This window comes from Orycteropus afer, unplaced genomic scaffold (genome assembly GCF_000298275.1).
Source record: "Orycteropus afer afer isolate SDZICR_OR568_19922 unplaced genomic scaffold, OryAfe1.0 scaffold00056, whole genome shotgun sequence".
NCBI lineage: Eukaryota > Metazoa > Chordata > Mammalia > Tubulidentata > Orycteropodidae > Orycteropus > Orycteropus afer.
In genome coordinates this window covers 8,221,517-8,242,993 of record NW_006921643.1, presented here as the reverse complement: position 1 = coordinate 8,242,993, position 21,477 = coordinate 8,221,517, and the positions used below count along the sequence as shown (strand labels likewise).

At 51.5% G+C, this 21,477-nt stretch overlaps 1 protein-coding gene across 1 annotated transcript; it reads left to right on the top strand.

Annotated features, from left to right (window-relative positions):
- Nucleotides 1-100: 100 nt before the first annotated feature.
- On the top strand, nt 101-16,715 carry PCDH1 (protocadherin 1). Its single transcript, XM_007939053.2, has 3 exons — nt 101-140; nt 9,803-10,665; nt 14,436-16,715. The coding sequence occupies exons 1-3, from the start codon at nt 101-103 to the stop codon at nt 16,713-16,715; spliced, it is 3,183 nt and encodes a 1,060-aa protein (XP_007937244.2).
- The last annotated feature ends 4,762 nt before the right edge of the window (nt 16,716-21,477 follow it).

Here is a 21,477-nt window from a genome sequence, read left to right as displayed (position 1 = left end):
GGGGCTGGTGCGCCCAGAGCCAGCCGGAGCCGGAGCCCGAACCGCAGCGCCTGCCCGAGCCGTACAGAACCGCAGCCCGGGCAGGGGCCGCCGGCGGCTCATGGACAGCAGGGCCAGCGGCCGGCGCTGCCCAGAGGCGGGTAAGGATCTGGCGGCGGTGGCAGTGGCGGTTCCGGGCCCGGAGCAGCCATGGCCGGCGGGAGCTGAGGGAGGGGCGCTCATCGAAGCGAGGCGGTGGGGACCCAGCCCATGCTCCGTGCGCGGGGGTTGAGGGGGGGCGGCTGGGAGCACTGAGTGGGGCTCGCGGCCGGGTCACCCCGGCCTCCAAGGTCCGCGGCGAGGGGCTGAGCGAGGGGAGGGGGTGCTGAATTGGACCCCCAGCCCTTGCGCCCGGCATCCGGGCGCGCTTGGAGCTGCGCGGATGAGACTCCAGTAGTGCGCAGGCTGGAGCATGTTTTGGGGATGCGCGGCCCCCATTTGGGGGGGGGCTCCCCAAGGACCGAGCAAGCAAGGACCCTTATCCACAGCACACACACTTGTTGGGCAACCAGCTTGGCTCACTCAAGCGCTTCCAGCTTCCCGCGGGCACCCAGAGGGCTAGATCACCGATATATATACAGACATACACGAATACATACGTCCATACATATATGCACACAGACATACCTCCAGCACACCAGCGCCCACTGGGGCACCGTCACCAGCTCGGAATAAGCTGAGCGTCTACACGCAAAGCAGCACGGACACGCATCTCGTGGCCATACTGAGCAACAGAACACAACCGGGTGTGACACTCGCAGCATGAACACACAAACAATCCGGTGTCCTCATACGAGTGTCAGGGCCATAGATTACCAGATAAACACTCAAAGCCCAGCCTCATACACACATACTTCTTTCAGGAGTACACCCAAATGTAAATAATGTTACCCACTCCTTAGCAGGAACATAGGTACATAACACAGGTCTCCATTGCACCCCTCACTGCACCCACACAAACACAACCCGGCTTCTCAGCACACGCCTTGATGGCACACACCCTAACACAGTAAGTGGCACCTAAAGCAGCGCCTCACGATCACAGACACAGAATCCAGTGCTTCACACATCCTAGCACTGGGTGTCACATACACGTTACACCAACAGTGTCACATTACACTCCGCAGCGCATACCCACAAACACACACCCTACCCCTCAAAGGCCAGATTCCTTCAGGCCTAGCCATCTCCGGAGCAGCTGGCGCTGGCTGCAAGCCCCAAGTGCCCTGTCACCTTAATCGCGACATTATTATTGTAAACACCGGCACAACGGGAGTCCTAGGGGTCGGCTGGACGGGCTTCCCTGCCGGCACCTCCCCCACCCCCACTTCAGGGCTCCACCGGCCATAGCCGGCAGAGTATTCCCGGAACTAGCTGGACCTGGCAGGCCGCTCCATCCCGCCTCCCCAGGGCTCCAGGGCCTTGGGTCCTTTTGCAGAGGGTGCAGGCCTGCGATGGTGTTTGCGACCCTCTTCAGACCATACAGCTGCATTCTCGGAGCCACCTGGGTCTCCAGCACACCTGGGTCCCACACACCTGTGTTCCTCTTTCACCTCCTCGGCCGGGTCCCTGCTGCAGACCAGAGTGGTGTGCCTGGATAAGGCAGTGGGGCAGAAAGGCAGGTCACGGCACGCGGTGGAGCAGCGTTGGTAGAAGAGATGGAGTCGCACCCCTTCCCCGGCTACCCTTCTGTAGCCCATACTTCTGACCTCAGTTTCCACAACAGTGGTCGGCAACCGTGGGTCATTTTAGCAGGAAATATTGGGAGCGTCGCTGAGGCCTTTGCGAGGCCGACACCTAATCCCCTCTCCCCTTTTGCTGGAGGGTCCTTCTTAAAAGAATGTCCCCGCCCCCCGGGATGGTAGCTTTGTGATTTCTCCATCCCCGCCCCCTCTCGGTGTCCGCTGCGCTGCTCCCGCAGTTATCGGTTTGTAGGGACCCTAGGCCAAGGCCGAAGGCGCGGAGGAGGAGGGATTCCCCGCGATTGCTCTTAGGGATGCGGTCGCAAAAGACCCGCCGGCGGAGGCTCCCATCTCGAGTTGGGCTCCCGGAGGCCCGGCGCCACCAGGGTGGGGGTGGGGCAGGAGGACAGAGGAGGCGGCCTCCTCCCGCGGCCCCCCCCCGCCCCACTTACACTCGGCGTCCTCTGGGAGGAGACGCCCAGCGCGCTGGGTGTGTGCGACGAGTGCCCGCTGACCATGGCGGAGCAGACTGGGGACTGGCGGCTCAGGCGGGTAGAGTCCAGAACTTCCAGTACATGATCTGGGCAACCCTTAGAGGTACTTGGAAAGGGGACACCCGGAGGTTTGTGTGGAGTGGGGGTAGTAGTATTCCTTTCTGGACGTGAGGGACCTGGCGGGATTGAAACCTGTAATTATATTACACTAGGGCAGAAGGCTGGCGGTTCAAACCCACTAGCCACTCCTCGGAAGGAAGGTTGGGCAATCTACTTCTGTGATACTGCCTCGGAAACCCAAGGAGGAGTAGCTATGAGTCTGATCTGACTCCAGGGCAGTGAGTTTGTTTTAGTGAGAGGGCATGGGCATTGGAGCTCTGATGGTGCAGTGGTTAAGGCATTCGGGCTGCTGACTAAAAGATCGGGAGCTCTGGTAGCCTAATGCCTAAGGCACTTGACTGCTAACCAGAAGGCTGGCGGTTCAAACCCACTAGCCACTCCTCAGAAGGAAGGTTGGACGATCTACTTCCATAGTGATACCGTCTCAGAAAGCCAAGGAGGGGTCGCTATGAGTCAGGTCTGACTACGCACATAACAACAACCAGAAGGTCTATGGTTCAAACCTTATCAGCTGCTTGCTCCACAGGAGAAAGATGAGGCAGTCTGCTTCTGTAAATATTTACAGCCTTAGAAACCCTGTGGGACAGATGTATACTGCCCTATAGAGTCTTGCTTTAAGTTGGAATCCACTCCCATGACAGTGGAGTTTTTTTGGCTGGGCATAGGGGTGGGAGAGGGGGTGGACAAGGGGTTTCCAGAGATGATCAGAGGTCCCATGGGAAGGGAGTGGGTCTGGGTTCAGTTTCAGCAGTGGTTAATCCTCCTCTTCCCCACTCCTAGGCTGAAATGTCTTGCTAATTTGGTGCCCACCTGGCAGAGGGGCTGCTGCTGTGGCTACTTCTGCCAAAACTGCCAAACTGGGCCAGGAGGTCATGAGCTAACTGGGAAGAGTCAGGTGGAAGGGCCAAGAGGAGTCCTGCAGGGTGAGGAGGAGCTGAGGGAGAAATGAAGTATCAAGACAGGGGGAAGGGAAGTAGGAAAGGAGGAGGCCCTTCTAATAATGAGGTGAAAGCTGTCCCTGCCATGAACAAGGGTAGTTGAAGCTGCAGAGAAATTCTACTCAGAAATATATTGAGAACCTGCTGTTTGCCAGGGCCCATAGTGGGTGGTGTGAGGATGCAGTAGTAAGACACAGCAACCTTGCCTGCATAGGGCTTCTCAACAGGTTCACTGGTGGTAGAAATAAAATGCTGCATTCAGTAACTGGAAGATTTATGTGTGTGTGTGTGTGTGTGTGTGTATACACATATACATACATACACACACATGTGCTAAAAGACCTTAGATGCATTGAATCTCATTTAATTCCCACACACAAAATAGGCAGGTTTTCTTATTTCCATTTCACAGAGTGGAAACAAGCTCAGAAAGTTGAAGTCACTTGGCCAACGTCACACAGCTAGGAGGTGGTGGAGCAAGGGTTCGAACTCTGATAATCTGACTCAAGAATGCAGGTGCCTGGGAGCCTTCCCTGCTGAGGCTAATAGAAGGTTGAGGAAGAGGAGGGAAAGGCGCTGAGGGCTTTGCACTTGCTCGCTGCGGGAGGCTTCTGAACAGCTCCACCCCATGCAGTCAGCTTGCTTACCCTCCCTCCACTCCCAGACGTTCCCTTTGTCCCTTGGTGTTTTGTGCTGGCAGTGGCTGTTGTGTAATAGCTCAAGGGTAGGGGTGGCAGTGAGGGGTCACAGCTGACCTGGTCACTGGGACAGTGATGGCTGCCTCTGTATTCTCTCCCTCTCTCTCTTTCTTGTCCTGGCATTCAGCAAGAAGTAAACCCTGGTTATCAAGGTGATCTGGAAATGAAGATTTTCAGTGAACCCTCATCTGTTCTCCTCATCCCTTCCCAGATGTTGACACAAATGGTTTTTCCCTCAGGCCTGGGGGGTGGTAGATTCATGTTCCTGCTGAAGTTCTGCCCTCTCAGGTGCCTGGGAAGCCAGGTCATTAACCTGGGCAGATGTGGGGCACCCTTACTAGGAAGGCAGCCAGAGCCTAGGGAAGGACAGATAAGGCTAATCACTTCAAAGGCTACCGGTTAGGACTAATGATTCCCAATAACCAACTGCTGGGGACAAAGTCCAGGGGATGGTGGAGGCAGGGCAAAAGGCTGCCACTCCTGGCTACCCTGACTCTCCTGCATCCTTGTAGGCCTCAGGTGAGCCTAGGGTTCTCAGTCCCTGAACCCTGGGACCTCTTCTCCTTTTATCCTCCTTACCAGGCAGGGTTGGCAGCCCAGGAATGATGTCAAGTAGGGAGACTCAGCAAACATCATATTCCAGCCTGGAAGATTTCTGTTGGTTCCCCTCCCCCTATCTAGCCTTTTGCCCAGACTCTGGAATGTGGAAGAGGCATTCTTATTTCCCAAATCTTGGCTCATCCATTACTACTTCTGTGACCTAAAGCAGTTCATTCTTTTTGAACCTCAATTTTATCATCTGCAATGTGGAGAAAAGAGCTCTGGTGGCACAATGCCTAAGGCATTTGACTGCTAACCAGAAGGTTGGTGGTTCAAACCCACCAGACTGGGCAATCTACTTCCGTAAAGATTTACCACCTTGGAAACCCAATGGGGATTGTTATGAGTCGGAATCCACTGAGAGAGGGGTATAATAATAAACAATACTCATTTTAGAGGGTTGAGGAGGGTTAAATGAGATAATGTATACAAAATGCTTAGCAGCATGTTGGTAAGATTTCAGTGAGTCTCAGCTGGAATGATGGCAATGGTGATGATGGTGATGATAGTGATGATGGTGATGACAATAGAGGCTTCAGGTCCTCAGGCTCTTTTGGAACTCCTTGGACCTAGTGCATCTCAAAGTTGTTTCCTGATGATCCTGAACCACCTGCATCACAATTGCCTGGAGTGTTCTACTGTTCTCACCTCCTGAACTGAAATACCTACCGTGGAGCCAAAAAATCCTCATTTTAAAGGAACGTTCCCAGGTCCTTCAAGGAGCTCTGGTGGCATAAGGCATTTGGCTGCTCACCAGAAGGTCCGTGGTTCAAACTCACAAGCTACTCCAAGGAAGGAAGATGGGGCAGTCTACTCCTGTAAGATTTACAGCCTTGGAAACCCAATGGGTTATAAGTCAGAACTGACTCCTGCATCTCTGTGGGCCTCAGGTGAGCCTAGAATTGTCAGTTCTTGAACCCTGGGCCCTCTCCTCCCTTTTTCCTCATTACCAGACATGGATTGGCAGCCCAGGAATGATGTCAGGGAGGGACTCAGGAAACATAGTGGCGGTGGACTTGGTTTGGTTTTTGGGTTGCAGGGGCTTAAAGGGCATAAACCCTCTTCAACTCTTGCCCCTGCCCTCTTGGCAGTCCTCACTCCCCTTTCTCCCAGGAACATCCCCCACACTTACCTCCTTTACAACTCAAAAGTTGGGTATTACAGTTTGTACCTGACTCCTGCTGACTGGAGGTGGGGGGTCCGTGTTTGTGTTGGGAAGTATGTTGTGCTTCTGCTGACTAGGGACATCTGAAGGACTGGGGCTCTAGGCAGAGACCCTGAGATGGGGCCTTGCTCTGTATATCTTTTAAGTTGCCACAAATCAAATGATTCACCCTGACTGCCAGACCATGGGCCCGTGAATTTGCATCTAGCAATTTTGAGCCATCCTTTTTCTTGAAAAATTCTGCACCATGTTTTCCTAAATTCTTGAAGAGGAGTTGTTATTAGGTACAATGCTGTTGTTTGCCATCGAGTCGGCCCCGACTCATAGCGACCCCTCGACCCCTCCTTGGGTTTCCGAGGCAGTATCACTACGGAAGTAGGATTGCCCAACCTTCCTTCCGAGGAGTGGCTGGTGGGTTTGAACCACCAGCCTTCTGGTGAGCAGTCAAGTGCCTTAGGCACTGTGCTAATGCAGTTGGTTCCTATTCACAGCGATCCCAACCCATAGCTACCTCTTGTACAACAGAGCGAAACACCACCTGGTCCTGTACCATCCTCACAATCTGCTGTGTTTGAGCCTGTTGTTGCAGCCATTGTGTCAATCCATCTTGTTGAAGGTCTTCCTCTTTTTTGCTGACCCTCTACTTTACCAAGGAGCTCTGATGGCATAGTGCCTAAGGCATTTGACTGTTAACCAGAAGGCTGGAGGTTCAAACCTACCAGCCACTCCTTGGAAGGAAGCCTGGACCATCTACTTCCATAGAGATATTGGTTTTGGTTCTACTTTACCAAGCATGATGTCCCACTCCAGGGACTGGAGAAAAGGAGATGTGACACAAAAAGTTTAATAATCCCTGATCTGGAGAGAATACAGGGAGGCAAACAGTCATCCCCACATGTCTTTTCTTTGTCTTATTTGGGGTAATTCCCATGGGCTTACCACTTAACCCCTGCCCTCCTAAAACCTATGCATTGAATTGGTAAGCACAGAGATCCCTTGTTATATGGGGGAAGGAGTAAGGGTGGGTGAGACAAGATAAGGTGCCTAGAAAGGAAGAAGGTGCTTAGGAGACAGTCTTGAGGTTGAGGTAGGAATGTTTGGCCAAGGGCTTCAATTGTTAAGATGAGACTTTGCTGGACCCTTGCAGGTAGATGGGAGGTGAGGTGGCTGGAGGGTAGATACAAAGGACATCAGATAAATTCCTCCTCCTTTTAAAGAAATTAAGATTGCAGCCAGGAACAAACATACAAACTAATCTGCTAAGGGCCTCACACACATTAAGTACATTAGTGCTGGGGGATGGGGCTGTGTTTGGGGGCCTGATTTGAGGAAGGTGAGTGGGGAAGGGTGCACAGAGGAGGGGAAATGTTTGACTCATGTATCGAATCTGTGCATTTAATGAGTATTTGCTGAGTGTCTACTATGTACCCAGAAAGGAGATGGCTTACATTTTACCCCAGTGAGCTCTCAATGAGGAAGGGGAACCAAGCAAATGAACTTGCAATGGCCACAAAGCAAGTGACATAATGCAATAAAATGATAACTCATTCAGGAGCTATTTACTGAGTGCCTACTGTCAGGCCTTGTACTAGGTTCTGAGAATGCAGGAGTAAACAAAGCCAAAACAGTGCCTGTTCTCCTGTTGGCAGTCTTGTGGGAAAGGCAGACAATTAACAAATTATTACCAAATAGCTTACCTAATTACAATTGTGCTAAGTGCTTTGAGGGACCATTTATTGAGTACTCACAGTGTGCTAAGCATTTTGTCGACATAATTCAAACCAAAAACCCCAAACTCATTGCCATCGAGTCAATTCTGACTCATAGCAACCCCTTTTGGGTTTCCAAGGCCGTAAATCTTTAAGTAAGTAGATTTCCCAGTCTTCCTTCTGTGGAGTGGTGAACCACCAACCTTCTAGTTAGCAGTCAAATGCCTTAGGCACTATGCCACCAGAGACTTAATTCAAACTCCCTACAAAATAGGTAGAATTATTCCATTTTACAGATAAGGAACCGGAGGCTCTAAATCAGTTGCTATAGGTCATGTAGCTGGGAAGTGGGATGTGAGGATTCCCCTCAGACTGTTTCATGTCCCCACCTTCTCCACCCTGCTGCTCAATCTCAGCTGCTGTGCCAAATGGATAGAGACAACCAAACAAAAATTGACAAATAGTCATTGGGTTAGAACCATTGTCAGCTCCATGATGGCAAACTGGATCTGTCTTATTCACTGCTGTGTCCCCAGTGCTCAGGAAAGAGTTTGGCACATGGGGAGTGCCCAAAAAGCATTTGTTGAATGCCTGGATGAGTACCTACAGTGTGCCCTGCTTTGTGAAAGTTCATCCGGTGGTGGCCCTATCCCTCCTTCAAGAGAGTTAGTATCTGTCTGGAGAGATCGAACACAGGAAGAGGTGTACAATAGTGCAGTTGAACAACATGGGCGGGCTGTGTCCCAGACACCCTGTGATTCATCGCTAAAGGACTAGGGCAGACAATAAGTGGCTGTGAGTTAGAGGAAGGAGAGGTCACTGTGGGCTGGAAAGGCATGGGAAGGCTTCCTGGGGACTAGGGCCTGCCTTCAGTGGGGTGGGTGTGGTCAATGACAACACCTGGGCAGGTATTCCAGGTACAAACGGGGAGGTGGGAAAAAAAGACAGCTTAAACCCTCTGCAGAAAATAGAGGGGCTGGCCATGGTTTTCTTGGAAAGGATGAGGAAGTTAAGACAAAGACAATAGCTGGGAGGTCTGCCTGGGGTCTGTAAATATACTGCTTCTAAGCTGGGGAGATGTGTTAGAAGAAGTTTACTGTGGTGAAAAAGGGTGTGGCTTGTGGTTGACTAGGGCATTGCATGGCTCTAGCTGAGATGATTTGGGTGGGCAGGGAGAGTCAGGTGTGAGAGGGGACAGAGCCAGTTAGGGAGAAGAGGGTTAGAGAGGAGAAGTTTAGAGAGGAGAGGGAGGGGCCAGGTATGAGGCAGGGGCCAGATGGATGTGAGGATATAGGTCTTAAAAGAGACCAAAGGGTGTGTGACTGAGGTGGGGGAAAGTGGGCAGGGAAAGGCTGGTGGTGTCATTGGCAGCTCTGTCCCAGTTAGACCTGCTGGGCTCCCAGTTGTTAAGGACAGGCCAAGGCAGCTTCCAGGGCCAGTCAGCCCTGACCATAGTCCTGACCCTAATCTTGACCTCTGCTCCTTTCTCCCACACACATACCCATGTCACTCCTCCCCTCACTGAAATAGGGGAGGGAGGGGAAAGGCACCTTGGGAACTATATGTGCACACATGTGTGCACACCTATGGACATGAGTGTTTATGAGGGAGTGGTTAGGGAGCCAATACCTACCGCTCAGCCCCTAACCATTTTCACAAACCTAGTTTGGTAACCAGTCTAAGTAAACCCTTCATGGGGGTGGAGAGCACTGAGAATTGTGGGTGATTATTGTCAGGGATGGTGAGACTTCATACCCCAACCTCACCAGACACATACTTGGACTTTGGCATCTCAGAAGGCAGAGAAATGAGACATCTTCTCTTCTGCCTCCATCAGCCAGAGAGGGCCCAGTGTGGGCAGTTATGATCCTGGGGTCTAGGGGGTTGTAAGAGGGCACTTGTGGCACAATGTGTATGGAGGTGCTCCCACTGAGGGGGGCTCCAGACCTTACTATTCCACTTATTCTTTCCCTATCTCAGTATCAGGGTAATTACCATGAGTGACTAAGACAGGATGCTGGTGAGAAGGAGGTGTTGGGCAGAGCAGAGAGCAGGGAGGAAAAGAGGGAGGGGGGAGCTGGGACTGATGGTATGTCAGGTGGATAAGGGCGTTCCTTGGGCAAGAGCCACTCAGGACCTGTTCCAGGCCTCTTACTGGCTCCTCCAGCTGGGGCAGACACGGCTGCTACACCCAGGTGTAGGTGAGACTTGAAGTTCTGGGCTCTTGGCTGGGACTGAGCTCCTGTTGGGGAATAGTGTGTAGGTAGGAGAGAGAGAGTGGGGGGCTGGCTCTAGGAGCCCTTAGGACCAAGTGCCTTCTGGCTGACAGCATCTGTTTTGCCTCTTTTCCCTTGCAGCCCTCTTGTCTCTGGAGCTTGCCAGCATGGGGCTTCCGAGTCCCAGTCCAGGACCTGGGGGGCAATGGTGGCTGCCACCCCCCATGCTGCTGGTGCTGCTGCTCCTGCTGGCCCCATCCCCAGGCCACACCACTCGTGTAGTGTACAAGGTGCCAGAGGAACAGCCACCAAACACCCTCATTGGAAGCCTTGCGGCTGACTACGGTTTTCCAGATGTGGGCCACCTGTACAAATTGGAGGTAGGCGCCCCATACCTGCGGGTGGATGGCAAGACGGGCGACATCTTCACCACTGAGACCTCCATTGACCGCGAGGGGCTCCGTGAGTGCCAGAATCAGCTCCCTGGTGAGCCCTGCATCCTAGAGTTTGAGGTGTCTATCACGGACCTCGTGCAGAATGGCAGTCCCAGGCTGCTAGAGGGCCAGATTGAGGTGCAGGACATCAATGATAACACACCCAACTTTGCCTCACCTGTCATCACGCTGGCCATCCCTGAGAACACCAACATCGGCTCACTCTTCCCCATCCCACTGGCCTCGGACCGTGATACTGGCCCCAACGGCGTGGCATCCTATGAGCTGCAGGCCGGGCCCGAGGCCCAGGAGCTATTTGGGCTGCAGGTAGCAGAGGACCAGGAGGAGAAGCAGCCACAGCTCATTGTGATGGGCAATCTGGATCGTGAGCGCTGGGACTCCTATGACCTCACCATCAAGGTGCAGGATGGTGGCAGCCCCCCACGCGCTAGCAGTGCCCTGCTGCGTGTCACTGTGCTCGACACCAATGACAACGCCCCCAAGTTCGAGCGGCCCTCATATGAGGCTGAGCTGTCTGAGAATAGCCCCATAGGCCATTCGGTCATCCAGGTGAGAGGCCCCTCATCCAACTGTAAGGGTGATCCACCTGTAGAAAAGGGTGCCTACCCCAACCAGGTTCCCTTCAGTTGGGGATAAAACTGCCAGAACACTGTTAAACTCCTTCCCCAACTCCAGCCAGGTGAGACCTTCCCACAAACCCTTACCCCTCAACCCCTAACAGGTGTTATTATTTCCCTTTATCAAGCTACTTAGGTGACAGTGACATAGCACATGACCAGCAACCTCCCACCACCCAAGACAGACTTAATTTAGGGAAGCCTCTGAAAAGTGAAACCCCTTCCCAGGTCAAATGATATCTTTCTCCCCCAGCCAGTAGAATCTCTCCAGAGATGAGAATATATTCCCAACTAGGGGAGGTTTTCCTTTGTCAGAAGAGATTTTCCTTAAGCTGGAGATTTTCCTTAAGCTGCCTCTTCCTGGCAGAGTCACATGAGACCATTTTAGCCAGGTGGGCCCTCAGAGTTCTGGAAAACTATTTAGATGTGTCCTCCTCTAGGTCTGGAGAGCCCATGGGTGTGGGGTTATTGGCACAGCAGGGGGCTGGTTGCTTCTCTGTAGAAGTTCTCAGCGCCCCTCCATGGGAACTGCCCCAGGGGCTGGGCAGCTTGGTGGGGCTGGGGCCTGGGAGGGAGCAAAGAAAGCGTCCCTGCAGACAGGTAGGTGTATCTCCCGCTGCCATCTGGTGCTGGCCTCCTGCCAGCCCCAGCTCCTTTCTCCTTCCCCGTGGGCTGAAGCTGCCTCTGTCTTTGATGTGAGGGAGCTGAGGAGGGTTCAGCCTGCACTGGACACCGTTACCTGTCTTGGGAAACTATGCATTCTGGATGCACAAGCTGACATGAGGGGATAGGTAAGGAGTTTCAGATTCCTTTTTAGATGCGGTGACCTGGATCCTGGAGAAGGGACCAAGAAAGAGAAGGGAGACAGATAGCTGGGAATGGCAAATAATAATAGCATAGGTGCCAGGTACTCTTCTGAGCACACTAACCAAACCAAAACCAAAACCAAACTCACTGCCATCGTGTTGGATCTGACTCATAGAGACCCCTCCTTGGGTTTCTGAGGCAGTATCACTACGGAAGTAGATTGCCCAACCTTCCTTCCAAGGAGTGGCTGGTGGGCTTCTGGTTAGCAGTCAAATGCCTTAGGCACTACACCACCAGAGTTCCCTCTGAATACACTAATTGTATTATATCATATAATCCCCACACTACAAGTAAGCATTATCCCCATTTTGCAGATGGGAAACAGCCTATGAAAATTAAGAACTTGCCTGATATCACACAGCTGATGTGTTCAAATTCTACCTTTGTCATTTCCAATAGTCTGTTTTTAGACCCTAAGTGCTTACTAGCTACAGGGCTTTGCAGTGGGATGAAGTAGGAGAACAGGGCAGAGATGAAGCTTAGAGGTTCACAAGGGCTGCAAGACAGGATGGGAAAGGGCAGGCAGTGGGAAAGAGGCACAGACAGAACTGAGCAGGGATGGGAGGGAAACAGAAACTAAGAGTCATAGACAAAGACCAAGGGAGGCAGGGTGGTAGGTAAGTGAGGCAGACACAGTGAGAATGGCAATCAAAATTGATAACAGACAGTGGGTGGGAGTTGGGGATTGGGAAAGGGGAGGGGAGGGAGGGGAAGGAAAAATCTTTAGTGTTGACATTCAGGTGTGAGCAGAGACCAGGGTAGTTGGGGAACCCCTGCCTACAGATCTCTACTGTAGAAAAAGACCCTGACCGGTATAATTGGCATTCTCCTTCCCAAGGGGAAGGAGAGATAAGACTAATAGTGGCTTGAGGACCTACTAAGTGTCCAACTCTTATTTTTAGAGACAGATAGAAGGATGGATGGATGGATGGGTGGATGGATAATACTAAACCAAATCAGTTGCCATTGAGTTGATTCTGACTCACGGCAAGCCCATGTGTTCAGAGTAGACTGTTCTATAAGGTTTTCAATGGCTGATTTTTCAGAAATAGATTGCCAGACCTTTCTTCCAAGGTGCCTCTGAGTGGTGTTGACTGTGTGCATCACCCAGAGACTCCAAATGAATGAATAAACAACAACAACAAAAAAAACCTAAACTCACTGCCGTTGAGTAGATCCCGACTCAGAGCGACCCCTCCTGAGTTTCCAAGGTGGTATCTCTACAGAAGTAGATGGCTCAGTCTATCTTCCAAGGAGTGCCTGGTTTAAACCACCAGCCTTCTGGTTAGCAGCCAAATCCCTTAGACGCTACACCACCAGAGCTACCTAAATGGATGAATGGAGAAGGGTAAATGTTATATAGGGACCATTTTTCATGTGCCAAGGAGCCCTGGTGGTACAGTGGTTAAGTACTCAGCTACTAACCGGAAGGTTGGTGGTTCAAACCTACCAGCCGCTTTGTGGGATAAAGATGACAGTCTGCTTGCATAAAGAATTCAGCCTTGGAAACCCTATTGGACAGTTCTACCCTGTCCTAGAGGGTCACTATGAGTCATAATCAACTTGACAGCAATGGATTTTTTATTTTGCATGTGCCAGGCAGTGTAAGACACTTTGACATATATTATCCTATTTAATCCTCACCACAACTTCGTGAAATACATACTGTATTGTCCCCATTTTACATATTTGTAGACTGAAATTTGGGAAGGTTAAAGAGTGGCTTAAAGTCACATACTTAGTTGGGAAATGGTGGAGCTGGAAATTGAACCCAAGACTCTTTTGCTTTGTTCCCCAGAGACTCTGCCAGATTATACCTGCCCCACTTCCTTCCAGTGCCACTACCATTGCATTCTGTCTGGCTGTGGCCTAACGCCAACCCTCATGTTTCCACCTGACCAATGTAACTCATTCCCATCTGGTTCCTGTTGCTCCATTACTGCCTATGTTTGTGTATAGAGTTGGGCCTAATGCGCGTCGGCATTGGCGTGGGAGGGCGTGCCCACTGCAAAGGACAGATAGTTCATTGTTTGATGCTGGAAGCCTAACCCACTGCCAGCCGGCTCTGTGGCCTGCATCAACCCCTCCCTCCTGGCTGCGGGCTTGGGTCGAATTCCTCGTGTTGGTGCCTGTTGGTGCTTTGCCAGGCCAGTGCCAGCCGGGAGGGGAAGGAGCTGCTGAAACAGGTTTCCCCGGTTTGACAGAGCAGTGGCTGGGGCCTCGGCCTAGCAGGTGGACTCCTTCTGACCTACATCCCTACCTGGTTACTTTCAGAAAAAAATCCCCTCACCTGTGGCCTCTAGGTGGACATGTGATTCTCCACTCATGCATCCAAACACATTTATGCACAAACATACACCTTTTCCTACAATCACACATGTTTATGTACATGCATGTGTATTATACACATACTTGCAGACATATACACCATCTCTGCTACTCATACCTTTCCATTTCTGTAGAAAGCTTGAAGACTAGTTTAATGGGATAGAAGGGCTTCCCTTGTTGCTAGGTGCATCCTTATCCCCATACTTCAGCGAACATTTGCAGGAATCACAAGTAGATATTAAGTCCGTCCTATCCCATCTCCTCTAGTCCCTAGATCACTGTTGAGGATTCACAGGCTGCAGCTGAGCAGGAAGATACATTAGTAATGTCTGCCAGAGTGTCAGATTGACAAAGGCTAATTTTTTCTGAACATATACTACTTTTGAAAGAGGTACCATGTCCAATTAGTTGTGTCAGCCATGCTCCTTGAAATGGACATTGGCAGCACATAGTATCCCTGGACTAAGCCATCACTGTTTTTCTTTTTATTTCTTTCCTGCCCTATAGGTAAAGGCCAATGACTCGGACCAAGGTGCCAATGCAGAAATCGACTACACATTCCACCAGGCCCCCGAAGTGGTGAGGCGTCTTCTGCGACTGGACAGAAACACTGGTCTTATTACTGTACAGGGCCCTGTGGACCGTGAGGACTTAAGTACCCTGCGCTTCTCAGTCCTTGCCAAGGACCGAGGTGCCAACCCTAAGAGTGCCCGTGCCCAGGTAGTCGTGACTGTGAAGGACATGAACGACAATGCCCCCACCATTGAGATCCGGGGCATAGGGCTGGTGACTCATCAAGATGGGATGGCTAACATCTCAGAGGACGTGGCAGAGGAGACTGCTGTGGCCCTGGTACAGGTGTCTGACCGAGATGAGGGAGAGAATGCGGCTGTCACCTGTGTGGTGGCAGGTGACGTGCCCTTCCAGCTACGCCAGGCCAGTGAGACAGGCAGTGACAGCAAGAAGAAGTACTTCCTGCAGACCACCACCCCACTTGACTATGAAAAGGTCAAAGACTACACCATAGAGATTGTGGCCGTGGACTCTGGCAACCCCCCACTCTCCAGTACTAACTCCCTCAAGGTGCAGGTGGTGGATGTCAATGACAATGCACCTGTCTTCACGCAGAGCATCACTGAGGTCGCTTTCCCAGAAAACAACAAGCCTGGTGAAGTGGTTGCTGAGGTCACTGCCAGTGATGCCGATTCTGGCTCTAATGCTGAGCTGGTCTACTCTCTAGAGCCTGAGCCAGCTGCCAAGGGCCTCTTCACAATCTCACCTGAGACTGGAGAGATCCGGGTCAAGACATCCCTCGATCGAGAACAGCGGGATAGCTATGAGTTGAAAGTGGTGGCAGCTGACCGGGGCAGCCCTAGCCTCCAGGGCACAGCCACCGTCCTTGTCAACGTGCTGGACTGCAATGACAATGACCCCAAATTTATGCTAAGTGGCTACAACTTTTCAGTAATGGAGAACATGCCAGCACTGAGTCCAGTAGGCATGGTGACTGTCATTGATGGGGACAAGGGGGAGAATGCTCGGGTACAGCTCTCAGTAGAACAGGACAATGGTGACTTTGTTATCCAGAATGGCACAGGCACCATCCTCTCCAGCCTGAGCTTTGATCGGGAGCAGCAAAGCACCTACACCTTCCAGCTGAAGGCAGTGGATGGTGGCGTCCCACCTCGCTCAGCTTATGTTGGTGTAACCATCAATGTGCTGGACGAGAATGACAATGCACCCTTTATTACTGCCCCGTCCAATACCTCCCACCGGCTGCTGACCCCCCAGACACATCTTGGTGAGACGGTCAGCCAGGTCACAGCTGAGGACATTGACTCTGGTGTCAATGCTGAGCTGACCTATAGCATCACTGGTGGTAACCCTTATGGACTCTTCCAGATTGGGTCACGGTCTGGTGCCATCACTCTGGAGAAGGAGATTGAGCGGCGCCACCATGGGCTGCACCGCCTGGTGGTGAAGGTCAGTGACCGTGGCAAGCCCCCACGCTATGGTACAGCCCTGGTCCACCTTTATGTCAATGAGACTCTGGCCAACCGCACATTGCTGGAGACCCTGCTGGGCCACAGCCTGGACACACCTCTGGATATCGACATTGCTGGGGATCCGGAGTATGAGCGCTCCAAGCAGCGAGGCAACATCCTCTTCGGTGTGGTGGCTGGTGTTGTGGCCGTGGCCTTGCTCATTGCACTGGCAGTGCTTGTGCGCTACTGCCGGCAGCGGGAGGCCAAGAGTGGCTACCAAGCTGGTAAGAAGGAGACCAAGGACCTGTATGCTCCCAAGCCCAGTGGCAAAGCCTCCAAGGGAAACAAAAGCAAAGGCAAGAAGAGCAAGTCCCCAAAGCCTGTGAAGCCAGTGGAGGATGAGGATGAGGCCGGGCTGCAGAAGTCCCTCAAGTTCAACCTGATGAGTGATGCCCCTGGGGACAGTCCCCGCATCCACTTGCCCCTCAACTACCCACCGGGCAGCCCTGACCTGGGTCGCCACTACCGCTCTAACTCCCCACTGCCTTCCATCCAGCTGCAGCCCCAGTCACCCTCTGCCTCCAAGAAACACCAGGTGGTGCAGGACCTGCCGCCTGCCAACACATTTGTGGGCACTGGGGACACCACGTCCACGGGCTCTGAGCAGTACTCCGACTACAGCTACCGCACCAACCCCCCCAAATACCCCAGCAAGCAGGTAGGCCAACCCTTGCGGCTCAGCACACCCCGGCCCCCACCCCACCCCTACCACGGGGCCATCTGGACTGAGGTGTGGGAGTGAGGGAGCTGTTGTACCACACCTGCCACACTCAGCAGCCCATGAGGGAGGTGGACCACAGATCGGACCCTGCTGTCTCACCCAGGCACACAGGGTCAGGCTGAGTGAAAATTGAGGGAGGATGTGCTCTGGGTCTCCTCCTTCCCTAATTGGGGAAAGGCCTGTGACTTGTCAGACCCTGCGACCCTGGACCAGCTGCTGAGTCTTACAGTGAGGATTGATGGGAGCTGAGCAGAAGGGTTTAGAAGCAGAAATGGGAGAGGGAAGCGGGGAAGAAATCTACTCCACACCTGGGTTTCTACTTGAGACCAGCCATAGGTGCTTCTTAGAAGGGAAACAGGGAGACTCAGGGTCCTGGTGAGCAGCTGGGTGGGAAGTCTGTCAGGGAGGGAGAACCTCCCCATCTGTGCCTTCTCTGTGTATTGTGTGTTAACCTCTTCCACATCTCCAGGTTCCTGGGACTGAGCCCCAGTGCCTCAAAACCAGCCCCCAAATTTGTCCCTGACAATAAAGTTCTCTATTTTTGGAGTTTTGGTTTCTTATTTTCCTGGAACTGAGAGAAGGAGTGAGAGAGACTGGAAATGGCCCTTTGTCCTGCCTCAATTTCCCCATCCCTTCTTGCCCCTTCCCACGTCCTAGAGCTTCCATTCCACCACCACATCTACCTTACCTTAATTCCCCATTTCCTGATCTACCCCCAAGGCCACATCTGGAGAAAGTAACCTTTGACTAGCCTTCAACTGAAGATGGCTATTCCCATGCCCCATGGTGTAAGACCTCTAAGAATGAAGGACAGGTGGGGATATACCCAGACCTGGCTTTCTCCACCTGCCCAAATTGAGCAGCCCCTGACAGACTTAGACCACAGCCCCTGGTGAGGGTAGAGCTCAACCTGCCTGCTTCAGGGGAAAGTGGACCACCTCTTGATTATACCAACCACCTTCCCTCATGGCGAGATCTTCTCCCAAGTCCTTTTCCCAACCAACACCCAACAATTACCTGGCCCTGCCCTGTCTCCGACATGGTCACCAGCCCCTCTGCTGGGAGGAAGTTTCTAGGGAATGAGAAAAAGATTCTCAAGTTCTTTGGATTGACCTGCTCTGCATCCCCCACTCATAGGGTATTCCCTGCCTACTGGGGTCAAGGGGTCCCAGTTCTGCATCCTTCCTCTGTTGCCACCACCCTTCCCTTCCTTCAGTTCCTTACTCTGGCCACCCTAGGCTGCTGACTCCCTCTCTCTCCATCTCTCACTTCTTGCTCTCCTGGTCTGCCCTGTCTCTGGCTGTGCCTGGAAGGAGGGGCTTGGGCTAAAGCCTGGGTGAGAGGCCTCTGGTCCTGGGAGAGTCTCTGAGGCCAGAGGCAACACATCTCCATGGCGACTGGAGAGGCTTGAGGCACTCCCAGGAGGTCCGAGGCGCCAGCTTCCTCCTCTGAATACATCCACAAACTCCCTAATGCCTTGGAGGTACCCCCAAATAAGAACAACTGGGGGCTTAGGAGGAGCAAGTGTGGGCAAGTGAGGTCTAGTTACAGCTCATTTCTCCTGGACATATCAAGCATCTCAGGGGAGAACTACAGCAACTCCTGACCTTCCATTCTTCCTCTTTTGTTCTGATCCTTGTCACTGCTGCCTCCATCTTTCTCCTATTCCTTTAGCTCCATGATCACTTTCTTTCCAGGGTCTGAGGGATTTTTCCCTTACTCAACCCAATCCAACCCATCGATGGAGCTATACTGAATCCCTTCGCAAACATTCAGACCCATCCGATCCACAACACCTGTTATCATCAAAACACACAAGCTGTGTTCCTACTAGACCCTGAAGAAAAAATATCATACTCATTACGAGACATTCAAGTGAAAAGATGAGCCAATTGAGAATCTAAGTGTCAAGTGAGAAGAATGGCATTGTAAAGGTTTTCCCAAATTCTTCCCTGGAACTGCTGCTACTCTTTTTTTTTTTTTGAGTCCTTTCTAGTTGCAAGGTACCATGCTCAGCACTCTATGTAAAGTAACTCATTTCCTTCTCATAACTTTGTGGGTTCTTATAATATTCCTTTTACAGAAGTGAAAACTTGGGCTTAGAGAAGGCTGTAGAGGTAGTTCAGTGATAGAGCCAGAATTCAAACACAGAGCATGAGGAAATCTGATTTCCAGAGTCTGCTATTATTCATTATGCTATATAGGAAGGGTTCCATGATTACATTAATTTTGGCAGTAGGGTATCCTCTCCTTGGAGATTCACTATTGGTGCATATGGAAAGCTCTGCAGAGTCATGCAAGAAAGGGGGAACCCATGAAACATTGTATTTTCCAAATTTATTTGACCCTCCCTTTGAGGAGCACAATATGAGAAAATCTATCTTAGAACATGAAGTGGCTTTCTGGGAGGAGAATGTGAAATGTAAGCCACTTCTTCAATGGTGAGGTAGGAGGGTATTCCTGCCAAGGGTCACCATGTGAATAAATAGGCCCAAGTTGGAGGAAGGGAGAGGTCTGAAAGGGGAGGATTCTGGCTAGAGTGTAGTGGATACGAGAGTTAACAGATCAGTTTAGAAGAACTGTAGGTTGTAATGGACATGGACGCTGTGCCAAAAGTTCCTTAAAATAATAATAATAAAAAACCTCACTGCTGTCAAGAGGATTAGACTCATAGCGACCCCTCCTTGGGTTTCCAAGGCGGTATCTCTACAGAAGTAGATTGCCCAAGGAGTCCTTAAAAGCTCATGAGTTTTCTGGGGGATGAACTGAATTTTAGAGTGTGATGGATTTAAAGGGGCTGGAGATGAAGGTGTAGGTTTGAATCTCTAAGTTGTGTGCTAAGGTGGGGATGTTCTGTACTAATGGGGATGGTGGATGGATGGATTTTGCTGAGTTTAAAGTAGGGCTAGGGAATGAGGAGAGAACTACCAAGATTCCCAGGGATCCTGATGAGATCATTTACCATGCAGAAGCTGACTGAAGAAAAGAAAAGAAAAAAAAAAACGGTTTCAGACATGTTGAGTTTGAAGGGCTGATGGGGAAAATAAATTGGAAATATAATATTCAACAAGTGTCTGGAATTTCCAAACTAGAGTTTGAGAGAGATTTTATGGAATTTCCAAACTAGAGTTTGAGAGAGATTTTAGAGCTGGCCTTTTATGATTTGATAGCTGTAGAATTATAGGGAACATCTAGTGCCAAGTATAGTCTAACCTTCCATTTCACAGATAAGAGTCAGGAAAAGTGATCAAGTGACTTGCTCAGGGTCTAGCTAGTGGGCAGGAGTGGAGCCCTGAATTACCAAACAGGTACAGGCTCTACAGGGAGGTGAGGTGCTGGCGGAGGTCTTGAAAGAAGAAAGAAACATCAGGCTGGCTCTCCTGTGCCTTTCAAACCATCCTGGAGCCTGTTCATTCCAACACCAGACGGACTATGCTTCTTTCTAATCTCCTAGCCCCAATATCCAAGTCTATTTTGTCTGTCATCACCCAGACCCTTTGGTATTTTGGATTATACATGGATCCCAAGAAGGGTCACCTAATCCAGAGGATGAGGTGGGAGCCATTGAGGGGGAGTGATCCAGGGCCGCCTTTCTACCTACCCATTATAAGTTTCCTACCCTGACAGCCTCCCCCACCCTAGTTGCCTTGAGTAGGGTTGAAAATTGTATGAGGTTATCAGAAGAATGGGTCAGCAAACCAAGGACCACCTCTTTTGGCTATCTTCATACCTCATAACCTCCTACTGAGGTTTATGGAGTAAAAACAAAGCCTGTCAAAGCCATTGTGGGCTGGAAGGAGCCTGGAGACTCATCAGCGGGGCCTTTGGCCTGTGCTGCTCCCAGCCCTGGCCTCCAGGGGCTCTGGGTCTGTGCCCTCCATGACTCCTAATTTCTGGTTGGCAGAAAAAACAGTGGCAGTCCCAGGTGGGTGTTTGGGTGGCTGTCTGGTTTTGCCAAGTGCCAAGCTGAGGTTGCCAGGTTCCTGGGATGATCATTAACCAATGGCAGACAGACTGGGCTGCTGTCTGGGAGTTCCACTCCCCCATCCCTAGCCCTAATCTAAGCCTCTAAGCCTACCCGACCTTGCATGAGTGTTCCTCCCCCAAGCTGGCATGCCCTCCCAGGAGCTCCTTCCTGTTTCCTAGAAGGAGTCTTCATCTGAAGCCAGCTTTCCTACTCCCTGTTGAAAACCAGTCCCTCCCTTTCCCCCATTCCCAAGCTCCTTTCAGGGCCCCACCCTGTACAGTAATACTCCAGTTTCCTGATCTGTAGGACAGGGGAGTTTCTTTTGTTCTACTGCCCCACCCTGGTGTCTTGGTTTGTTATCAAACTCCCTCTTCCTTGTGTTCCCTCCCACCTTTTTACTACTCCGTGGACTCTGGAGGGAAATGAAGGTAGGACTGAGTGGGACGGGACTTGGCAGGACATTCTGAGGCTGCCTCCAGGGATGGGAAACGGCTTAACACCTGGTTTGCATGGGAACAGTGGGAAGTTACACAGCAATGAAACAGGTGAGGGGCTGTGCTGGAGTTTGGAGGTGCTGTTTAGAAATTAGGGGACTTCTGTATTGGTTAGCTGTTAGAAATTGGAGTCTGTACTGCTTTGAGGAGAGCTGTTCTAGAAACTGGAGTCTGCTGGTGTTTGGAGGCTATGCTAGAACTGAGGGAGTTGGGCTGGTACTGTGCTCTTCTGGTGTTGGGTTCTACGCTGTGTTAAGGCTGTTTTCAGAATTAAGGGAGGAGCTCTGCTGGTGTTATCTTAAAGCATTTGGCTGCTAACCAC